A 20,222-nucleotide genomic window follows, 5' to 3' on the forward strand; every position below is an offset into this window, starting at 1 on the left:
GCACAATAAGTGAAGCTCCAGTCCTTGCTGTGCAATCTCCACAGTAAGCATCGTGTCCAAACCTAAGAGATGCTGGAATTTTGACAGGGCTTGACACTTCAAATGAGACTATCTTCAATAACCATGGCCACCATTATTAAAAGATACATCTAATACAACAGCCTTCACCTCTTACAAGATATTAAACTAGTTTGGCTTCCCACTGTGAACCATGCTGGGTGGAAGGCGGGAGAGGTTTCTAAGTGAGAGGTTCAGACTTATACAGATTGATATGGACTTGCACTATAGTGAGCATGAAATTTGGCAAGGTAAAAATGTCATGCCTGCTAGATACTGGAAGTGTCAACCATTACTCATCAGCATTTCTGTGAGCACCTTGCTGAGGAGACTGATTTCTCTTCCCTCTTCATTGCAGGGCTAGTTACATTGAGGTCTTTCTACCTATTCTCAACCATATTTCACATAACCTGTGGTTTCTAGTAGTTCGTGACTTGATCGATATTGTAGTATAAGTAAGGAAGTTGAGTGGCGTTGGGAGTTGAACATACTGAGAGATATCCGAGGAACCTTGGAAAGCATGTGTAGTGACTAGTAGGAGCAATATTTTGCAAAGTCAGTAGATGGGCCACAGGAGTCTTTGCGCATGTTCCAGATCTATCATCCCGAATAGGACTTTAGAACTGTTCAAGTAGCAGCAGATCCAGTGGTTCTTTTACCTATCCACTTATCACTGTTCCTGAAGGCTCATGCCCGCTCTTTGCAACTGGTCAATATTAGGCCTTGCCAGAATGTCACATGCCACCTGGTGTAACTTCAAGGAGCCAACCTTGTCATTTTGGGAGAAAAGGATAGGGGACCCAAGCAGACTGCCAATTTCAGAGAGAAAAGTGTTTAATTCCAACCAAGAACAACTTTAGGTGGACAGTGGACCAAATGGAGAAGACATCTCTGAATTCATTTCAAAGATGGATATTGGCAAGTTGGAAAAGACCCAGAGGAGGCAACTTGTTTCTACCTTCAGAGTTTGGAACAGATTTCAGTAAAGTGATGATATTGTATATTGTGACTTGGTAAGTCACAGGATTGTGACTCAAGTTTTCCATCCAGTAAAGGTTCCTTACTGCCAGATCACACCCCATCACTGGGAGGAAGTCTAGACTAATGCAGAAAACTTTGGGGGTGAGGTATCACCCAAGACTCATCAAGTCTTCATGCTTTCCTCATAGTCCTCATGGGAAAGAAAGATGGAAAACCGCAGGTCAACACTAATTAGAAAACATTTAATAGGAAGGCTTACCTTTTACCTAGAATTGAGGAATTATTGCAATTTCTTAAAGCTGCAAAGTAACCCAGCTAACCAAGACAGTGAAAAGTAAATTTCAGCACAGGTTGAATAGTTTTGCCCAGTTTCTAGAACATGGAGTCATAGAGTCAAACAGGACAGAATCAGACCCTTCGGCACAACCCGTCCATACTGAACGTAGTCCCAACTAAACTAGTCCCAACTGCCTGCTCCTGGTCCACATGTTCAAAATGTGAATGAAAGTGAAACAAATCTTATTTAACTAGAAGGATTACTGTATGTTATAATATCATAACACCTGAAGCTGTATAGTACTATATTTCTATAGTACTATGACTGATAATATACCATCATTATTCAGATAAGATTGTGCGCTGTTTTGGGACCCATATCTTTGGAAGGATGTACTGGCCTTGGAGCATGTTCAGAGGAGGTTCATGAGAATGGTCCCAAGAATGAAAATTTTAACATATGAGGAATGTTTGAGGACTCTGGGTCTATACTCGATGGAGTTTAGAAGGAGAAGGGGAGATCTACAGACTACTTAATGCCCTGGTCAGAGTAGACTTTGAGAAGACATTTCCGTTGCTAGGAGAGACGAAGTCCCGAGGGCACGGCCTTAGAGGAAAGGGAAGAGCTTTTAGAACAGAGATAAGGAAAACCCTCTTCAGCCACAGAATGGTGAATCAATGGAATTCATTGTCACAGAAGGCTGTGGAGACAGGTCATTGAGTATATTTAAGACTAAGATAGATAGATTCTTGAGAATAAAGGGGATCAAGGACTATGGGGAGAAAGCGGGAGAATGGGGTTGAGAAACTTGTCAGCCATGATTGTCTGGCAGAGCAGACTCGATGGGCTGAATGGCCTAATTTCTGCTCCTATGACTTAGGGTCTAAGTCACACTTTCTCATTTAGCTTTTTTGACGGATACTTTATTTTATTTAATATTGCTAGTAAATAACTTGGAGGTTAGCTTTCTTTAGTAATTTTTTGTGTAAGTTCATATTGATAGTACCATTATGCATCTGGCATTCTTTGATATGTCATGGGCAAACCTCTTTTTCTATCCCTCTTCTCTCACTGCTGGTACTTAAATCCATTCCTTTATATTACGGCATTCCCAACAGGAGTTATAGAATCACAAGCAGAAATTCTGAACTCAAACGCAATTTAAGCCTATGTTTAGTGGAAAGTGAAACAAGTTGAAGTCTGGGTTGTCGATGACTGCCTTTCAGCTGCTTAAAGGCGGATTGTCATTTGCTTGGTATCACTCAGGAATGATTCTACATGATATTTTGCTCGATAGTGTACGATCCAACATTGCCTCTTGACAACAAACCCAACCCATGAGTGTAAATAAGTTGTTGCTGAACATTTTGGGATGCTATCACCTTTTACATTTGCTTCTGGAGATTTGAGTGATCTTTTGAGACACATGAAGAGAATCTGGGAATGGGAAAACGCAACCCTCAACACTACCACTTCTTAACTTTTTTCCGGCAGCTCCTAATAATTTTCAAACGCCCTTAAAACTCCTCCATATCTCCTTCACTCCCGCACACCCATACTATCCCATGCTACCTCGGATTACTCAATGCACAGCACTTGTAAAGTAAGGGTCAATTTACCATTAAAGGCAGATTCCTAATATGAACCACAGAAGTGAAAACATATTTACCCAATCATTGTGAAATTTGAAAATGTAAAAACATTTTCATGCACCTTTCAAAATGTTCCAGAGTCTACACCATGCTTTCCATTTCACAAATTGTCAAAATCATCTTGTTTTTAAGGGGCTTCCATTATCCCACAGCACTAGTCTGAAATGGTGTGCAGGAAGAAATATATTTATAGCCTATTTAAAATAGGTACCCCACCTGCAGAGGGGGATGGTGTGTGTGCTTTGCACAGTGGACGTTCCCAATAGCTAAAAGGCCAGAAGGAAATGCTGCAAGATCAGAAAACCAGATTTCCTCCAAAAAAAAGTGTCAATATTCATACATCAAAGTGTACCTCTGAATCCAGACAGAAATTTAACTAACTCAGCCAAGATTTCATCCACACTTTATCTATTTTTTGATAAAGGATATAATTGTATTAAAAGCAGTTCTGAGAACATTGATTTAATTCATTTCTATGATTAAGGTGTTTTTTAGAAGTACTGGTTGAACAGATTGTGCCTATGCCTATTGGAGTGTAGCAGATTGAGAGGTGACTTTATTGAAACATGTAAAATCCTGAGGACAGCTTGTAGAAGTCACCTCAAGGCACAAGGGAATTGCCATCAGTGGTGCGGCTACAAGATACTTCAAGTCCAATGCCAAGAAAAGTTATCCAAGCAGCTTGTTGTCCCAAGTCAACTTGCCTTGCATTGAAACACTGATAAACGTTGATTCTGATTTCTCTCCGAAGATGCTGCCAGACCTGCTGGGCCTTTCCAGCAATTTCTCTTTTTTGTTACTCATAACACTCAGCAGGACATATTGTTTGTGTACCTAACACCTGACTTCTGAAATGACTGCTTTACTTGCAACTCATTCATGCAGGAAGCCCCAACGAGGACAGTGGGAATGATTCAGGGATGTCCTCAAAGCATCCTTCAAGAGATCTGCCAACTCAAATTCATAACCTAGAAATCTTTATCCAACAAATACTTATCAATTTCTGTTTTGAAAACTCCAAAAAAGTGAGAAGTCCAATGCAGTCTGTGTTTGATACCAGCACCTTCCAATCTTCCCACCAGCCTTCAAATAAAGGAATAATAATTCCTGATAAAGAAATTTAAGAACTCCCTGGAAAATGAGACTCCACAAGTAGCCTCATCTTTAAATGAGGGGAAGCCCAGCAGATCAATGCATTTAAAAAAAAGGCTGAAGCATTTGCAACAGTCATCAGCATGAACAGCTGAGTGGATAACCATAGATACAAGTCTTCAGCCATTTCAGTTAATTCTTCATGATATCAAGAAAAGGATGGATGCATTGGGTACTGCAACGATGCCTTGATAACATTCCAGCATGAGTATTTAAACTCATGCTGTAGAACTTGTTGCAACACCAACCAAGCAGATCCACAATATAGTCAGTTCTGCTGTGATGCAGTAGTTCTGTTCTCATGCAATTTTGTGTAATAAGAAAATTGCATAATAGGAGCACCATGTAAACTAATGGGGCCGGAATCGTTATAACCAATACATGCTTTAAAACTTGGTGCTTTAGAAAGGGTGTCCCCAATTCGTCGACCGTGTTATAGTGATTTTGTGTTAATGAAACACTTTCTAGCAGAATGCCCTGTACTTTCTCGACATCCAAAACTTTCTCCACAGCAGGATGCACCATATACAAGATGCACCTTCAACAACACCTTTCTAACCCATGAACACTTCCATTCAGAAGGGCATGAGGAGCAGATACATGAGAACATTGTCACCTGCATGTCCCTGTCCAAGTCAGCCACATCCTGACTTGGAAATGTGTTGCTGTTCCTTCAGTGTTGCTGGATCAAAATCATGGAACTTCCTCCCTTCCTACCAGCATTGTGAGTTTGCAGCGGCTCAAGAAAGCAGCTTATTATTACCTTCTCATGGGCAACAAGGATTAGATTAGATTAGATTAGCTTCCCCTACAGTGTGGAAACGGGCCCTTTGGCCCAACAAGTACACACTGAAATTCCAAAGAGTAACCCACCCAGACCCACCTCCCTCTGACCAATGCACCTAACACTATGTGCATTTTAGCATGGCCAATTCACCTGACGTGCAAATCTTTGGACTGTGGGAGAAAACCAGAGCACCCAGGGGAAACCCACACAGACAATGTGTGGGAGAATGTGCAAACTCCACATAGACAGTCGGCCAAATTGAATCTGGGTCTCTGGTGCTGTGAGGCAGCATTGCTAACCACTGAGCCACCGTGCCACCCCAAGAGATTGGTGATAACTGCTGATACAGCCAGTAATGCCCATTTTCTATTAATGAGTAATAAATTGCATTACTGATCTTCGAAAATGTTAACCTTCTTTGCCACGACATGGTTGGGTCAGTAATCAGTCAATTGAAATGAGAATTGGATGTATGCATTGTTTCCTTTATGATAGTAAATTCTAGGAATAACAAAGCATGGTTTAAGTGAATTATTTACATATTATGTTTAATTTTATTACAACAAAGTATAAAGAAAACACATACTAGCCTATTCAACCCTCACGATGGTTTCTCTGGATAGCTACCCATATGTTTCTTTCTATCCTGTGTTTTTCCTTGGGACATTGAAGGCCAGTCTCAATAGAGTTGGTTCGTTTCATCCTAATAAGGAACAAAATAGTAACATTTTGCATTGATGTTACACAGAAAGAAGTATTTTTTTTATTTATCAGTTTCACAAATTGAAAGATGATTGGATTGTTCCACAGAAACATACTTAAAGCAATCTTGTTATATAGTTTAGCACTTTGCCTCCAGCATTCAGATTTTGCTAAGTTTCAATGGGGACAAAATGGCCTCTTTCAAATATCATTGAAATTTTGAAAGGAAATAACACAAAAGAAAGCATGGAACATATCACTACTGCTGGCTAAACCACAGTACTTGAGAGCTGGATGTGGTCTACGAAATGTGACAGGTCACAAATTTCAGCAGATTGAGCTGTGCACAACATAATTAATCTATAATGGCTTTTACTCTTCCCAATGAATTACTGGCAGAGTAAACCACTGAAAATTCCCTTTTACCACAAATCTCAAACATATAAAAATAAATAATGTAATATACAAAGACAATACATATGAAAATACCATTCCCATTGAGTTAGACTACATATAGCATGCCAACATGTACATAATGTTTATTGTCATTCGTTCTCATACAGAAATGGCAGTGCACTATCAGAATGTTTGATATTTCTAAACTGTTATCTGATACTGAGATAGGTGATAAAACGCATTCAATAACACATTTTGTGAAATACTTCTTGGATCATATTTTCAGGCTGTGCGTGCCATACATACAATTAACAGGGTTGCAACACAATATAAGTACTTCCCATACAAATAACTAATGTTCCTCGGAATAAAGACCGCTACTTAGGTAGCCATTTGTCCCATTGGTAGTGCTGTTATGTCCACTTTTTGACGTAGAAGGTGTTGAATCTTCTTCGTCAGAGCTGGTTTCAATGTCACTTCGATCATCCTTTGATACCTGACATTGAAATTAGGAATGCAAGTTAGCCATGACAGCAAAGAGAATGCATTTTCTCACTGAAATAATCAGAGTGGAGTCATGCAAATCTAAAGCACAATACTGCATTCAGGAAGCCCAAATTAACATGGCATCTGAGATGAATAGGTTGGATCAAAAACTATAGGAAATTGGTTAGTACGAACATGAAATTTATGACCATAAATTTACATAGAAAATAAAGAGTTAAGAGGCTATAATCTAACAGGAAAATAAATAAGAAGTTTACAGGATTGGCAACTCATAATAAGCACTCTTGAAATTTAATATTTAATGCAAATATATCAGCTTTTTATTTCTGCTGTTTTAACAGACCATATTCAAATAGGAATATTAATGAGGTGAGCTGGGCATCAAAAAGATGTTTAATGAGCAATAATCACCATTAATTGAAATTTTGTGGCCGCCTATTGTGAATCTCACTGTACTGCTTTTCATAAATATAAAAGATAAAATGAGATGCTTGCGAGATAGACCTAGACAGACTTCTCATCTGATTCTAGTACAAATATTGTCAAAGCCCATGTCATTCACCTCACCCTGTATGATTTAGCTATATAGTTCACAGGAAGCTGACAATACCCCTTTACACACAAAATAAATGCAAGTTCAGCAAGTAATTTAAGATGGCAAAAGAACATTGGCGTTTATTGCAAGAGGAATGCACCTTTTGAAATTTTGCTACAGTTGTACTTTTGTTAGGCTGCATTTGGAGTGCTGCACACATTTTTGATCTTTTTACTTAAGAAAGAATATAACTGCTTAAAATTTCTTCAGAAAATATTTACTCAACTGAGTTCCTGAGAAGAAAGGTTTGTTTTATAAGGAAGGATTGTACAGGTTTGATCTATGCTCATTGGCGTTTATAAGAATGATAGTATGATCCACTAAAATACCAGGCCTGATTTTTACCATTGTAGAGAGTGTCTGAACTAGGGTGGTATGCTGGAATAAGTTGAGAAATCAATGTGCCAACCCAAACTGATTTCTTATTTTGGGATTGAAGGGTAGTCCATAGTTTGCTCATGCACAATTTCTGGACAGAACTGGCCATTTAAAATATCAAAAAGATCTGATTTTGGAGTGCCTGGTTTCTGAAACATGGAGTTTTACACATTGTGTATTGTTTTTGGATAGGTATGGTACCTGATTAGAGAGCTGAGGTACCTCTGGGAATGTGGTCCATGGATACCCAAGGAATGATGGTGATCAGGATCCTTTAGAGTGGACATCAAGTATTAGATTACTTACACCGTGGAAACAGGCCCAACAAGTCCACACCGACCCACTGAAGCGCAACCCACCCAGACCTATTCCCCTACATTTACCCCTTTTCACCTAACATTATGGAAAATTTAGCATAGCCAATTCACCTAACCTGTACAGTTTTGGACTGTGGGAGGAAATTGGAGCAAACCCATGCAGACACATGGAGAATATGCAAACTCCACACAGACAGTCGCCTGAGGCGAGAATTGAACCTGGCACTGTGAGGCAGCAGTGCTAACTACTGAGCCACCGTGCCGCCCCAGTGTTGGGGAACATAAATCATTTGTGGGGAGGGATGGGTGGATTAATGTACTATTGTGGCTTGTCAACAGTGGAGAAGATTATTTGTAAAAGGTGTATAAAGCTCTTGGAATCATCCATTTTTTTTAAGAGTTGTCAAAAACTGCCATGAAATGTCAATGTGTGGCAACCTATCTACAAAAATGTGTTTTTATAAAGACAGCACTTTCCTCAATAGGCTTTATTCTGCAATCTAGACCTTTAAGTAATAGAACTGTATTTTTTTTTCTCCCATGTGCATGGGTTGCTTAGGTACATGAAGAGGGATAGAGTGGAAGGTAGAAGTATGCACTAAGATAGAACAGTGACATGCGGTGCATGAGGGATTGGTAATGAGGTATAGGGTGGCACACGAGAGGTTTTGGGCAGTGTTCTCCCGAAGGCTCTGCACAGGCAAGCACTGAGTTCCAGTCCCAGAATTTGCTGCTGAAAAGAAAATTAGAGAGAATGCTGGTTATGTGTATGGACATCGGACATTAGGTTGGCAAGGATTGGCTTGGGCAGGGAACTGAGTGTATGTGGGGATGAAGAGCATTGAGGGGTGGATAAATGCTTTATGTTTCCCTCCTTTGGTTCTACTCCTGGGACTCATTTGGCAGAGACAGCTCATCCTTTGGGATTGTGAAATAATAGCATACAATTGTGCAAAATGTATATTAACTTATTAAGACTGCAACATTGTGAAGGTCCTGAGCGGCACAGTGGCTCAGTGGTTAGCACTGCTGCCTCACAGTGCAAGGGACTCTAGTTTGATTCCAGCCTTGGGTGACTGTCTGTGTGGAGTTTGCACATTCTCTCCGTGTCTGCAGTCTAAAGATTGCTGGTTAGGTAGATTGGACATGCTGTAGTATCCAGGGATGTGAAGGCTATGTTGATTAACCATGGCAAATGCAGTGTTACAGGATAAGGTGGGGTATGGGCTTGGGTGAGAAAATTCAACAGTGCAGTGTTGAAGGACTGAATTAGCTCTTCTGCACTATAGGAATTCTATGGAACTTTTTAAAAAGAGTGTGAAGCTAAAAGAAAGATGCTTGGTATTTCAGAGTGCCTCTTCTGATAAGTCATTGTAGGCTTATGCTGCTTGACTGATTTCCTCAGCTATCATTTTCATAATGAGGTGCCTATCAAATAAACATTTTGATTGTCAGCTCCAATTATTTGCTGAATGGAAATGTCTTTTTCCCCATTGGGTACTGAGCACTTAAGTGAAACTTGACACCTCACACCCACTGAGACCTGACACTGTTCCCTGCTGCCAGACCAGATACCCTTTACTCCTTCTGCAATTTGCTCAAGGCTTGCTCAAAGTTCCCAAAATCTTTCCTGCAGTGGCACTACTAACAATTCATGATGCAATTAAAATCCAAACTGCAGCAAATAGAGATTTAAGTTGTGATATTGTTGTCAATTCAGAGTGTTTGAAACCTGTAGCCTTTATACTAAATATAACTCTGTGTTAAGTACTTATTATTGAATTATTATTGAAATGAATACATTTTGCTACAGCGAATGATTTACATATCAAATGAAATATGGCATCTATGGGAGCACTAAAAAAGATCACATTAAGAATAATGGGAAAAGAATAAAAACATTATTCTAATGATTAGGAAATACATTTGGAGATTTTAACCAGTGAAACTTACATGTAAAGGATTCCATTTCCCAGCCTTTCAAGTTTGGACGAGGAAGAGATTAAACAAGTAAAATAAGAGAAAACATAGTTTGGCATGATATCTTCTGTACCACTATTCAAAGTTAATGAGCTACAGTAACAATACTCAGCACTAGTGTATGTAGGGCTGCATTTTATGCACCTCCCGGGCTATAGGATTGAGGGCACATAAAATCCACAGATGGCCTTCATGTCACCTTTTATCTGCCTATCCCAACCTGAAATTTTGTAGGAGGTTGAGAGGTTTAGAGATTGTAAGCAGGCTTCCCCTTCCAAATGACTTTTTAGGTGTGGGTGGAGAACTCCATAGTACCTCTTAAAACACAGCTCACAATTTCCTTGTAGGGTACCGTAATCTCTCCTCAGTTCTGCCATATTACAGATAGGAACAAAGTAACAGAAGTTGTCATTCAATTAAATCATTGTTGATCTACCTACGTAGGTCAATTATGAAGTTGGCCTCTTCCCGTCACCCCCTACTTTTGCCTCATTATTAATAGGTTTCATATAAGTCCCAGAGGCCATCAATTCTTCTGCCTTAACACCTCACTCTCCTCCAATCAGACTCTTCATGATCAGGACATTTTGTTGCCCTACATAATGCCTTGTGATATGCATTAATTTTTTCATGTATTGGAGACTCCAAACAAATATAGGTTGTTTTTGTTTTTACCGTAATGATCAGTTGATCAGAACTGAAGCATTTCGATAGAACCTTTTTTTAAGTCTACAAACAACTTAGGCACTGAGCCTGACACTGTGGCAAAGAAGGGGAGGGGGCAGAATAGAAAAGTACTCTTGGTAGGGTACTCGATAGTTAGGGGAATCGACAGGAGATTTTGTGGTCAGGATCGGGATTCCCGGAAGGTATGTTGCCTCCCTGGTGACAGGGTCCAGGATGTCTTCGATCGGGTGTATAAGGTTCTAAAAGGAGAGGGCGAACAGCCAGAAATCTTGTTACATATTGGCATTAATGATATAGCCAGGAAAAGGATCGATATAGCCAGGAAAAGTGATTTCAGGAAGTTAGGATGGAAGCTGCAAAGCAGGACGAACAGAGTAGTGTTCTCTAGTTTACTACCGGTGCCACAAGATAGTGAGGCGAGGAACAGGGAGCGGGAGCAGCTTAATATGTGGCTGCACAGCTGGTGTAGGAGGGAGGGCTTCAGATATGTAGTTAATTGGGATGCCTTCTGGAGAAGGTGGGACCAATACAAGAAGGATGGGTTGCATCTGAACTGGAAGGGGACCAATGTCCTGGGTGGAAGATTTGCTCGAGTAGTTCGAGAGGGTTTAAACTAGTATGGCAGGGGGGTGAGAACCTGAGCTGTATACCGGAGGTGAGAGTTGATGCAGATGAGGCAATAGCAAGAGGTAGACCAGCTAGTGGAAAGGATTTTCCTGGGAAGGAACCAAGGTATCAGTTAAAGTGTGTTTGCTTTAACACAAGGAGTATCAGGGATAAAAGTGACGAACTTAGAGCATGGATCAGTACCTGGTGCTATGATGTTGTGGCCATAACAGAGACATGGGTTTCTCAGGGGCAGGAATGGTTGCTGGATGTTCCAGGGTTTAGAGCATTTAAAAAGAATAGGGAGGGGGGAAAAAGAGGAGGGGGTGTAGCACTACTAATCAGAGAGAATATCACAGCTACAGAAGCTTCCATTGTCGAGGAAGATCTGCCTACTGAGTCAGTATGGGTGGAAATTAGGAACAGCAAGGGAGCAGTCACCTCTTTAGGGGTTTACTACAGGCCCCCCAATAGCAGCAGGGAGATGGAAGAAAGCATAGGTCGGCAGATTTTGGAAAAGTGTGGACGTAATAGGGTTGTTGTAATGGGTGACTTTAACTTTCCCAATATTGATTGGAACCTGCTTCGAGCAGAAGATTTGAATGGAGCTGTTTTTGTAAGGTGTGTTCAGGAGGATTTCCTAACTCAGTACGTTGACCGGCCAACGAGGGGAGAGGCCCTTCTAGATTTAGTGCTTGGAAACGAGCCGGGGCAGGTATCAGATCTTGTGGTGGGAAAGCATTTTGGTGATAGTGACCACAACTGCCTCACATTCTACATAGCTATGGAGAAGGAGAGGATTAGGCAAAATGGGAGGATATTTAATTGGGGAAGATGAAACTATGATGCAATTAGACATGAGTTAGGAAGCATAGATTGGGAGCAATTGTTCCATGGTAAAGGCACTATAGACATGTGGAGACTGTTTAAGGAACAGTTGTTGCAATGATGAATAAATATGTCCCTCTGAGACAGGCAAGAAGTGGTAAGATAAAGGAACCTTGGATGATGAGAGCGGTGGAGCTTCTCGTCAAAAGGAAAAAGGTAGCTTACATAAGGTGGAGGAAGCTAGGATCAAGCTCAGCTCTACAGGATTACAGGCAGGCGAGGAAGGAGCTTAAAAATGATCTGAGGGGAGCCAGGAGGGGGCACGAGAAAGGCTTGGCAGAACGGATTAGGGAGAACGCAAAGGCATTTTACACTTATGTGAGGAATAAGAGAATGGTCAAAGAAAGAGTAGGGCCGATCAGGGATAGCATAGAGGACTTGGGTATGGAGTCTGAGGAGGTAGGGAAAGCCCTAAATGAGTTTTTTGCTTCTGTCTTTACGAAAGAAACAAACTTTGTAGTGAATAAAACCTTTGAAGAGCAGGTGTGCATGCTGAAAGGGATAGAGATAGAGGAAGCTGATGTGCTGAAAATTTTGTCAAACATTAAGATTGACAAGTCGCCAGGCCCGGACCAGATTTGTCCTTGGCTGCTTTGGGAAATGAGAAATGCAACTACTTCGCCACTTGCGAAGATCTTTGCATCCTTGCTCTCTACTGGAGTCATACCTGAGGACTGGAGAGAGGCAAACGTAATTCCTCTCTTCAAGAAAGGAAATAGGGAAATCTCCGGCAATTACAGACCAGTAAGTCTCACGTCTGTCGTTTGTAAGGTGTTAGAAAGGATTCTGAGGGATAGGATTTATGACCATCTGGAAGAGCATGGCTTGATTAAATGCAGTCAACATGGCTTTGTGAGGGGCAGGTCATTCCTCACAAACCTTATCAAGTTCTTTGAGGATGTGACTAGAAAAGTTGATGAGGGTCGAGCTGTGGATTTGGTGTATATGGACTTCAGCAAGGCATTTGATAAGGTTCTCCATGGTAGGCTCATTCAGAAGGTCAGGAGGAATGGGATTCAGGGGAACATAGCTATCTGGATACAGAATTGGTTGGCCAACAGAAGACAGCTAGTGGTAGTAGAAGGAAAATATTCTGCCTGGAAGACTGTGGTCAGTGGTGTTCCACAGGGCTCTGTCCTTGGGCCTCTACTGTTTGTAATTTTTATTAATGACTTGGATGAGGGGATTGAAGGATGGGTCAGCAAGTTTGCAGATGACACAAAGGTTGGAGGTGTCGTTGACAGTTGGCTGTTGAAGGCTGCAGCGGGACATTGACAGGATGCAGAGATGGGCTGAGAGGTGGCAGATGGAGTTCAACCTGGATAAATGCGAGGTGATGCATTTTGGAAGGTTGAATTTGAAAGCTGAGTACAGGATTAAGGATAGCATTCTTGGCAGTGTGGAGGAACAGAGGGATCTTGGTGTGCTGGTACATAGATCCCTTAAAATGGCCACCCAAGTGGACAGGGTTGTTAAGAAAGCATTTGGTGTTTTGGCTTTCATTAACAGGGGGATTGAGTTTAAGAGTCGTGAGATCTTGTGTGAGCTCTATAAAGATTTGGTTAGACCGCATTTGGAATACTGTGTTCAGTTCTGGTCAGCCTTTCCTGATGAAGGGCTCTGGCCCGAAATGTCAAATTTCCTGTTCCTTGGATGCTGCCTGACCTGCTGTGCTTTAACCAGCAACACATTTTCAGATCAGTTCTGGTCACCCTATTATAAGAAAGATGTGGATGCTTTGGAGAGGGTTCAGAGGAGGTTTACCAGGATGCTGCCTGGATTGGAGGGCTTATCTTATGAAGAGAGGTTGACTGAGCTCGGACTTTTTTCATTGGAGAAAAGGAGGAGAAGAGGGGACCTAATTGAGGTATATAAGATAATGAGAGGCATAGATAGAGTCGATAGCCAGAGACTATTTCCCAGGGCAGAAATGACTAACACGAGGGGTCATAGTTTTAAGCTGGTTGGAGGAAAGTATAGAGGGGATGTCAGAGGTGGGTTCTTTACACAGAGAGTTGTGAGAGCATGGAATGCGTTGCCAGCAGCAGTTGTGGAGGCAGGGTCATTGGGGACATTTAAGAGACTCCTGGACATACATATGGTCACAGACATTTGAGGGTGCATACATGAGGATCAGTGGTTGGCACAACATCGTGGGCTGAAGGGCCTGTTCTGTGCTGTATTGTTCTATGTTCTATGTTCTAACTTGTAGATTAGATACCAATGCAAATTGTCAACAACATAATTTAGTTGTATTGCCAGCAATTTTGGGCATGTAAAAGAATCAAATCTAACAATTAGTGCCACTAGAACTTTAATTATTTGTCTGAGCAACCTCGCTTTTGTTTTGTTAGTCTATTTACTGACTTGATTGTTCTCTAATGTTGCCAAGACCTAGAAGAAATAGCTGGGCTATGTCATTTGGTACACTGAATACAATTGTACAGAAAGCTAGTGACTATATTTAAACACAAGTTTAACCTAGCTGTTTAAAAATCAGTGATGGTACTGCAGAATCAAAATGGCGAATATTTCAGCAAAAAAAGATTTTAATTTAACACTCTTTAAAATTCATAATTTCTGATTATGACATTACCAAAGCAAAGAGGTAGGAAGATTTCAGAAAAAAGAGAAACAGATTGTTTTTGGGAAAACATGGCCTCAACTTTGGAAGGAGAGAGAGGGGACGTGTCATTCTAGGTGGTGTGGGATTGGTTGGGGTGGGGGGGAGGATGGGGGTAAGAATTGGGAGAGATGGAAGGTGGACACATCAGAGGCATATGATGTGCTGCAAAATTTAACAGGAGGATTTCAATCTCATTATTTCCTGCTCAGGGGGAAATTTGACAGTCCAATTGACAGACTGACCACCTAGGAGATAGTGAGGAATGCAGATGCCCGAGAGTCAGAGTTGATAAAGCATGTCTCTGGAAAAAGCACCGAGGTCAGACAGTGTCCAAGAAGCAGAAGAGTTGACTCTCCTGCTCCTCGGATGTTGCCTGACCTGCTGTGCTTTTTCTAGATTGACCATCTTCCAGGTGAATGGTGATGTGTCCAATGGTAGTAAAAGGCCATGGCTGAGGACTGTTCAGAATGCTTCCAAATAAACCAACAGTATCAAAGTTTGGCAGGAGGACCTTGGAACACAACCATTGGGAGGGGAGAAAAAGGCAAAAATTGGGGTCGGTCAATCTTGGTAGTGGTGAAAGGCTATAATCAGCGGTTGAGAGTCTGGAGGTAAATGGTTTTATTCCTCCTGGACAGGCAGTGTTTTAAAAAGGACCTAACTGCTTAATCACTACTCAGATCTCTTTTTGGCTTCCAAAATTTCTTTGGGTAACCCAACTGACTGGCACTCCAGACATACCTTTCATTTCTGACTGAAGACATTAAGATCAGTTGCAATGCTGCTATTTGCAAGGGTTGAAATGCAAGTTGGTTTTCAGATGACTGGAAATAGCTGAGTTATAGAGATGGCTACTTTATTAAATACTGTGGCACAACATATTGCAACATATATCCAGGTCTCCTTAGCAGACTTAACAGATTTCCAGGATCCACAGTAACTTGCTGTTGTATGAAGGAGAACATACCTTTCCTTTAGCAATAGCTTTGCAAGTGATCCTTATGATGAGATATGACCAGAAACTATGCAACAGCTGAAGCAGCAACAAAAGCAAGTTGAAAATCCACCAGGATGGGTATGGACCAACAATCTCCCAGCTTTCAAATAAAGTAGTATTTAATATCCTGAAACGAAACAAACTTTTTCAGCAAGCAGTGCATTTGTAAATCTAATTAGTTAATTATCTACTTTAGAAAAAAGAATACACCGCTGTCTTCATGAACATACTCTTGATAAGTTCACTACTTCACACAACACAACTAACACAGCAAGTCATTAATAGCAGCTTGCCTAATCCCCTTTTCACTCAGAATCAGTATCAATACTTCATTGTGTAGAATATATATCATTTAACATTTCAATGTGCTGCAGTTTTTTGCTGTCCTTTAGTCTCCACCTGTACTATAAACTACATTTTGTAAAGATATGAGTAAAAATTATTTATGAAATAAAATTAACAAGTTTGTTAGTAAATTGGGGTCACTATTGTCAAGTTCTCACTAGGTAGGAATTAATGGCCTAAAGGAAACTTTCAATCTACTCTGAAAGTCCCTGGATAGGACAATATTAAAATAATTTCAAACTGCAGATGACAGAAAGTAATGTAATTTATGGTTAATTAATTTGGCATTTTTAATTTGAACTTTCCTGTCTATATTTGTATAAACCTTTCCTTTGAAACAAGCTAGGTATCAAATACATTTATCTATAATTAGTTCTTTTGAAAACAAATTCTCTGTGCTCCAAAAAGCTTGTTACTTTATCTACTCGGTACAGCACCTTCAATAAATGGCTCATTGGCCGGTCTTTACATCCTTGGATTGATCTATGGTCCATTTCTCATCCTTATACTGCCCCTCAGAGACATCAGGGTGAAATGGTCCATATGCGAAATAAGCTCATTGCCATTTTGCTTGATTGCACAAGTTTTATTTTCCACTTGGCTTGGAAAATATTGCCAAGATTTCCAATTTCAAACCAAATGCTAGTGGTTGTGAAACCAGGAAATGGGTCTCTTATACCATGAACTTCAGCAGATCATGATCTGGCATTGTGAGAAATGGATTCTTGATTCATTTAGTCGGGGTCCTAGTGCAATCTTTCACACCAATAACCCAAATATATCAGCACAGCTTCCATATATGTGCTGATGATGCCCACCTATATCTCTCCATCATCTACTCCAATTTCTCCACTGCCTCTGTTTGTCAAATTTCTTTAACATGCAATATTTGGATTAGCTAAAGTTTTCTTGACCTGAAATCTCAAGTGATTGAAGCTGGCATTCCTTCATTTGAACCTCAAGCCCTTGTTACTGATTTTATCTTTGCCAGTCGCTATGATAGGTAACTAAACTGTGTCATCATCTGGATGTAAGTTTGCTTGCTGAGCTGGAAGGTTCATTTCCAGATATTTCATCACCCTATTAGGTAGCATCTTCAGTGAGCCTCAGGAGAAGCATTGCACATGATTCCTACTTTCTATTTATATGTTTGGGTTTCTTTGGCTTGGTGACATCACTTCATGTGATGATGTCATTTCCTGCGGTGATGTCATTTCCGGTTCTTTTTCTCAGTGGGTAGTAGATGGGGTCTAACTCGTTGTGTTTGTTGATAGAGTTCCGGTCTATTGTGTCATCCTTTCTATTGCATTTGATACCGAACTGAGATTTCAAGCCCAAGTGTTCTCTACCACATAGACCATCAGTCCCTCACTACAAGACTTGCCATATCCACCCCCAACTCAACTCAATTATTGTTGTCATTCTCAACTACCCATTTCTTAAACTTCAGATCATCCAAATCTCAGTATCTATATTCCCCAGCTCCCAAATAACTATCACACAATATATTATTTGCCCATACAGCGTCCATCCCTGCAATGTCACACTTTTGACATTTTCATTGTGCTTTTTGAATTTTTTCATTACCTTGCTGATATATCTCCCTTTCTCTACAATAATCTCATTGAACTTAGTACTCCTACTCAGGTTTATTGTTCATCATACCTTTTGTCTAATGATCGTAGCTGCAGTTTGAACTGCTCAGGTCTCATGAACTGGAATTCTCCCTCTGTTACCTTGTCACTAATCTGTACTCCCTTCAGATGCCCCTTACAGTTCAATTCTTTGAGCAAGCCTTTGGTTGCCCCTCGTAAAATGTCAAGTCTGGAGGTATCAACACTACAAAAGCAGATGAGCTGAAGCATAGCAGAGCCAGGTGACATTACAGAGGTAGATATAAGTGAGGCTGCAAATTTGTGGTCAAAAGCTCATCTACCAAACCTGACACCAACTTGTTTTTTCAACCAGTGGAAAAATGCCAGGAAGAAGGATGAAGTCAGTGTCAAGCGGCAAGAAGTTTTGGTTGGTAGCGTAAGCAATCTTTATCTGAAGGAAATTTCTGCATGTCCAGTATCAGGTATTAGGTAAGCAGTCTGATAATTCAAAGGTAATGGAGATCTTTATAGGCATGAAGATGAATCAGAGCTGGGTATTGTCAGTGTTTAGATCAAAAAGGGCAATGTGCTTTTGGATGATGCTATGGATGGACAGCATGTAGATGAGGAGTAAGAAGAGGCCAGTCAGCTGGATCAGAATGTAGTGACTCAAACATAGAGTGCCAGAAACGGAGGCCATAGATTTAATGTTCACTGATCTGGATAGGTCAGTGGATTTGGATATTGTCAGTCATTAGAAAGGATTAAGGGAGCCAAGAGCTGTTTTTTGAGAAAATGTTTGATGGTGGGAGATTCGAAGGAGACCGACAGTACCTAAAAAAAGAGAAAAGTTCACAATATGGGGATATGGAACGGAAGTGAAAAGTCAACGGTTTAGTGAGGACAACATCAAGAGGACATGAAATGGGTTTCATGTAAAAAATAAGCTCAAGATAACAGAGAAACTCAAAATGTGTTGGGTTCAGGGCTCAGGTAGAGGAAGCATAAAGAATGTTTAACCCAACATGTTTTGGAAGGCAAGTGAAGAAACAGCTGATCAGATATCTCAATCATTGTGAAGTTTCTTACCCTTAATGTTATAGCTGAGAGTGAAAGAGGTATTGAGTATTTAAGAAGATGGTTTGTTGTAAAGATGTCAGCAGTTATGTTTGTGTTCCAGGGTGATGATGCAAGATGGGACCTTTCAAGCTTGCGTTTGAGAATGTAATAGAATGAAAATGAGGGCTGTACCTGGGAAACAGTCAGGTTGAAAAAGACAGTGATGGTTTTAATAGGGATCAGGGCTTCAAAGGAGACGTGAGGGTAAGATTGAATGTATTGGAGCTGCAGAAATACTACAGTGAAAAATAACCACAGATTCAGGAGGATTTTCCTAAGTACAGTTACAAATGAGTTGGAAAGTTTATTTCTGAGCTGGACACAGAAGGAAATGTAGCTGGGAGGAGGAAGGAGGATGTTGGTATAGAACAATAGAAGGAAGAGTTAAGGGATAATTTTATCTATGATTGATATGATGTGATTAGCAAGGCCACATAAAAGGGCAAGGTCAGACAAATGGGCATGACTATGGATCAGGAAGTTTACATGGAGGGGGAGGGTAAGGCAGCATAGGAACTCCAAGGAGAAAGGACATGAGATTGAAATTACTGAGAATGTGAAGACACTTAGTGGAACTTTTGAGGAAGGAAAGCAGTGAAGATATTGTGGTCAGAAACATTTTATTATGCTTAGTTAAATGAGAGGTGAGAGAGTGGAACAAACTGAAAAACACTGTAGCTGCCAGAAACTAAGAAAGTGGATAAAGTACGGCTTTAGTGAAGAAATCATCTGGGCAGGCCAAGGGGGTGGGCTTCTACTGGCAGACAGTGGCATGATCCCATATCCAGGTTTCATTTAAAGCTATGATATTGAAGCAATTAGCCACATTGAGTTCATGGATAACAAAGGCATGGATATTGGATTTGGTTCTAGGTAATGAACCAGGCCAGGTGTTAGACTTGGAGGTAGGTGAGCACTTCGGGGACAGTGACCACAACTCGGTGACTTTTACTTTAGTGATGGAGAGGGATAATCGTGCGCCGCAGGGCAAGAGTTATAGCTGGGGGCAGGGAAATTATGATGCAGTGAGGCATGACTTAGGATGTGTGGATTGGAAAAACAGGCTTCAAGAGAAGAACACTAATGAGATGTGGGGATTGTTCAAGGAGCAGCTACTGCGTGTCCTCGATAGGTATGTACCAGTCAGGCATGGCGTAAAGGGCCTTGTGAGGCAGCCGTGGTTTAATAAGGAATTGGAGTCCCTTGTGAAAGGGAAGAAGGCGGCATATGTAAAGATGAGGCATGAAGGTTCAGTAGGGGCGATTGAGAGTTATAAGGTAGCCAGGAAGGAGCTAAAGAGGGAGCTAAGAGAAGCGAGAAGGGGACATGAAAAGTCTTTAGCTGGTAGGATTAGGGAAAACCCAAAGGCTTTCTATAGGTATGTCAAGAATAAAAGGATGACTAGGGTAGGTATCGGTCCAGTCAAGGATAGTAGTGGGAAGTTGTGTGTGGAGGCGGAGGAGATTGGAGAGACATTAAATCAGTACTTTTCATCAGTATTCACTCAGGAACAGGACACTGTTGCTGATGTGAATATGGAATCACAAATAATTAGAATGGATGCCCTGGAAATATGCA

General features: G+C 40.8%; 1 protein-coding gene and 1 long non-coding RNA gene across 3 annotated transcripts in view; one reads left to right on the forward strand and one right to left on the reverse strand.

The window, feature by feature from the left end:
- LOC132817432 (uncharacterized) overlaps positions 1-20,222 on the forward strand; it is a 35,812-nt gene that overhangs the window by 10,740 nt on the left and 4,850 nt on the right. The window lies entirely within an intron of this gene.
- cers6 (ceramide synthase 6) overlaps positions 5,480-20,222 on the reverse strand; it is a 259,453-nt gene continuing 244,710 nt past the window's right edge. Inside the window, exons 9-11 of one of the 2 annotated variants that reach the window (XM_060827865.1) lie at positions 15,556-15,712; positions 9,755-9,778; positions 5,480-6,500 (exon numbers count right to left, since the gene is read on the reverse strand). In XM_060827865.1, coding sequence (XP_060683848.1) covers positions 6,357-6,500; positions 9,755-9,778; positions 15,556-15,712 — 325 coding nt within the window. In that variant the 3' untranslated portion in view covers positions 5,480-6,356. The remainder of the gene's footprint in view (positions 6,501-9,754; positions 9,779-15,555; positions 15,713-20,222) is intronic. The other variant, XM_060827866.1, reaches the window with a different exon arrangement.

The sequence above is a fragment of the Hemiscyllium ocellatum genome, chromosome 7 (genome assembly GCF_020745735.1).
Source record: "Hemiscyllium ocellatum isolate sHemOce1 chromosome 7, sHemOce1.pat.X.cur, whole genome shotgun sequence".
NCBI lineage: Eukaryota > Metazoa > Chordata > Chondrichthyes > Orectolobiformes > Hemiscylliidae > Hemiscyllium > Hemiscyllium ocellatum.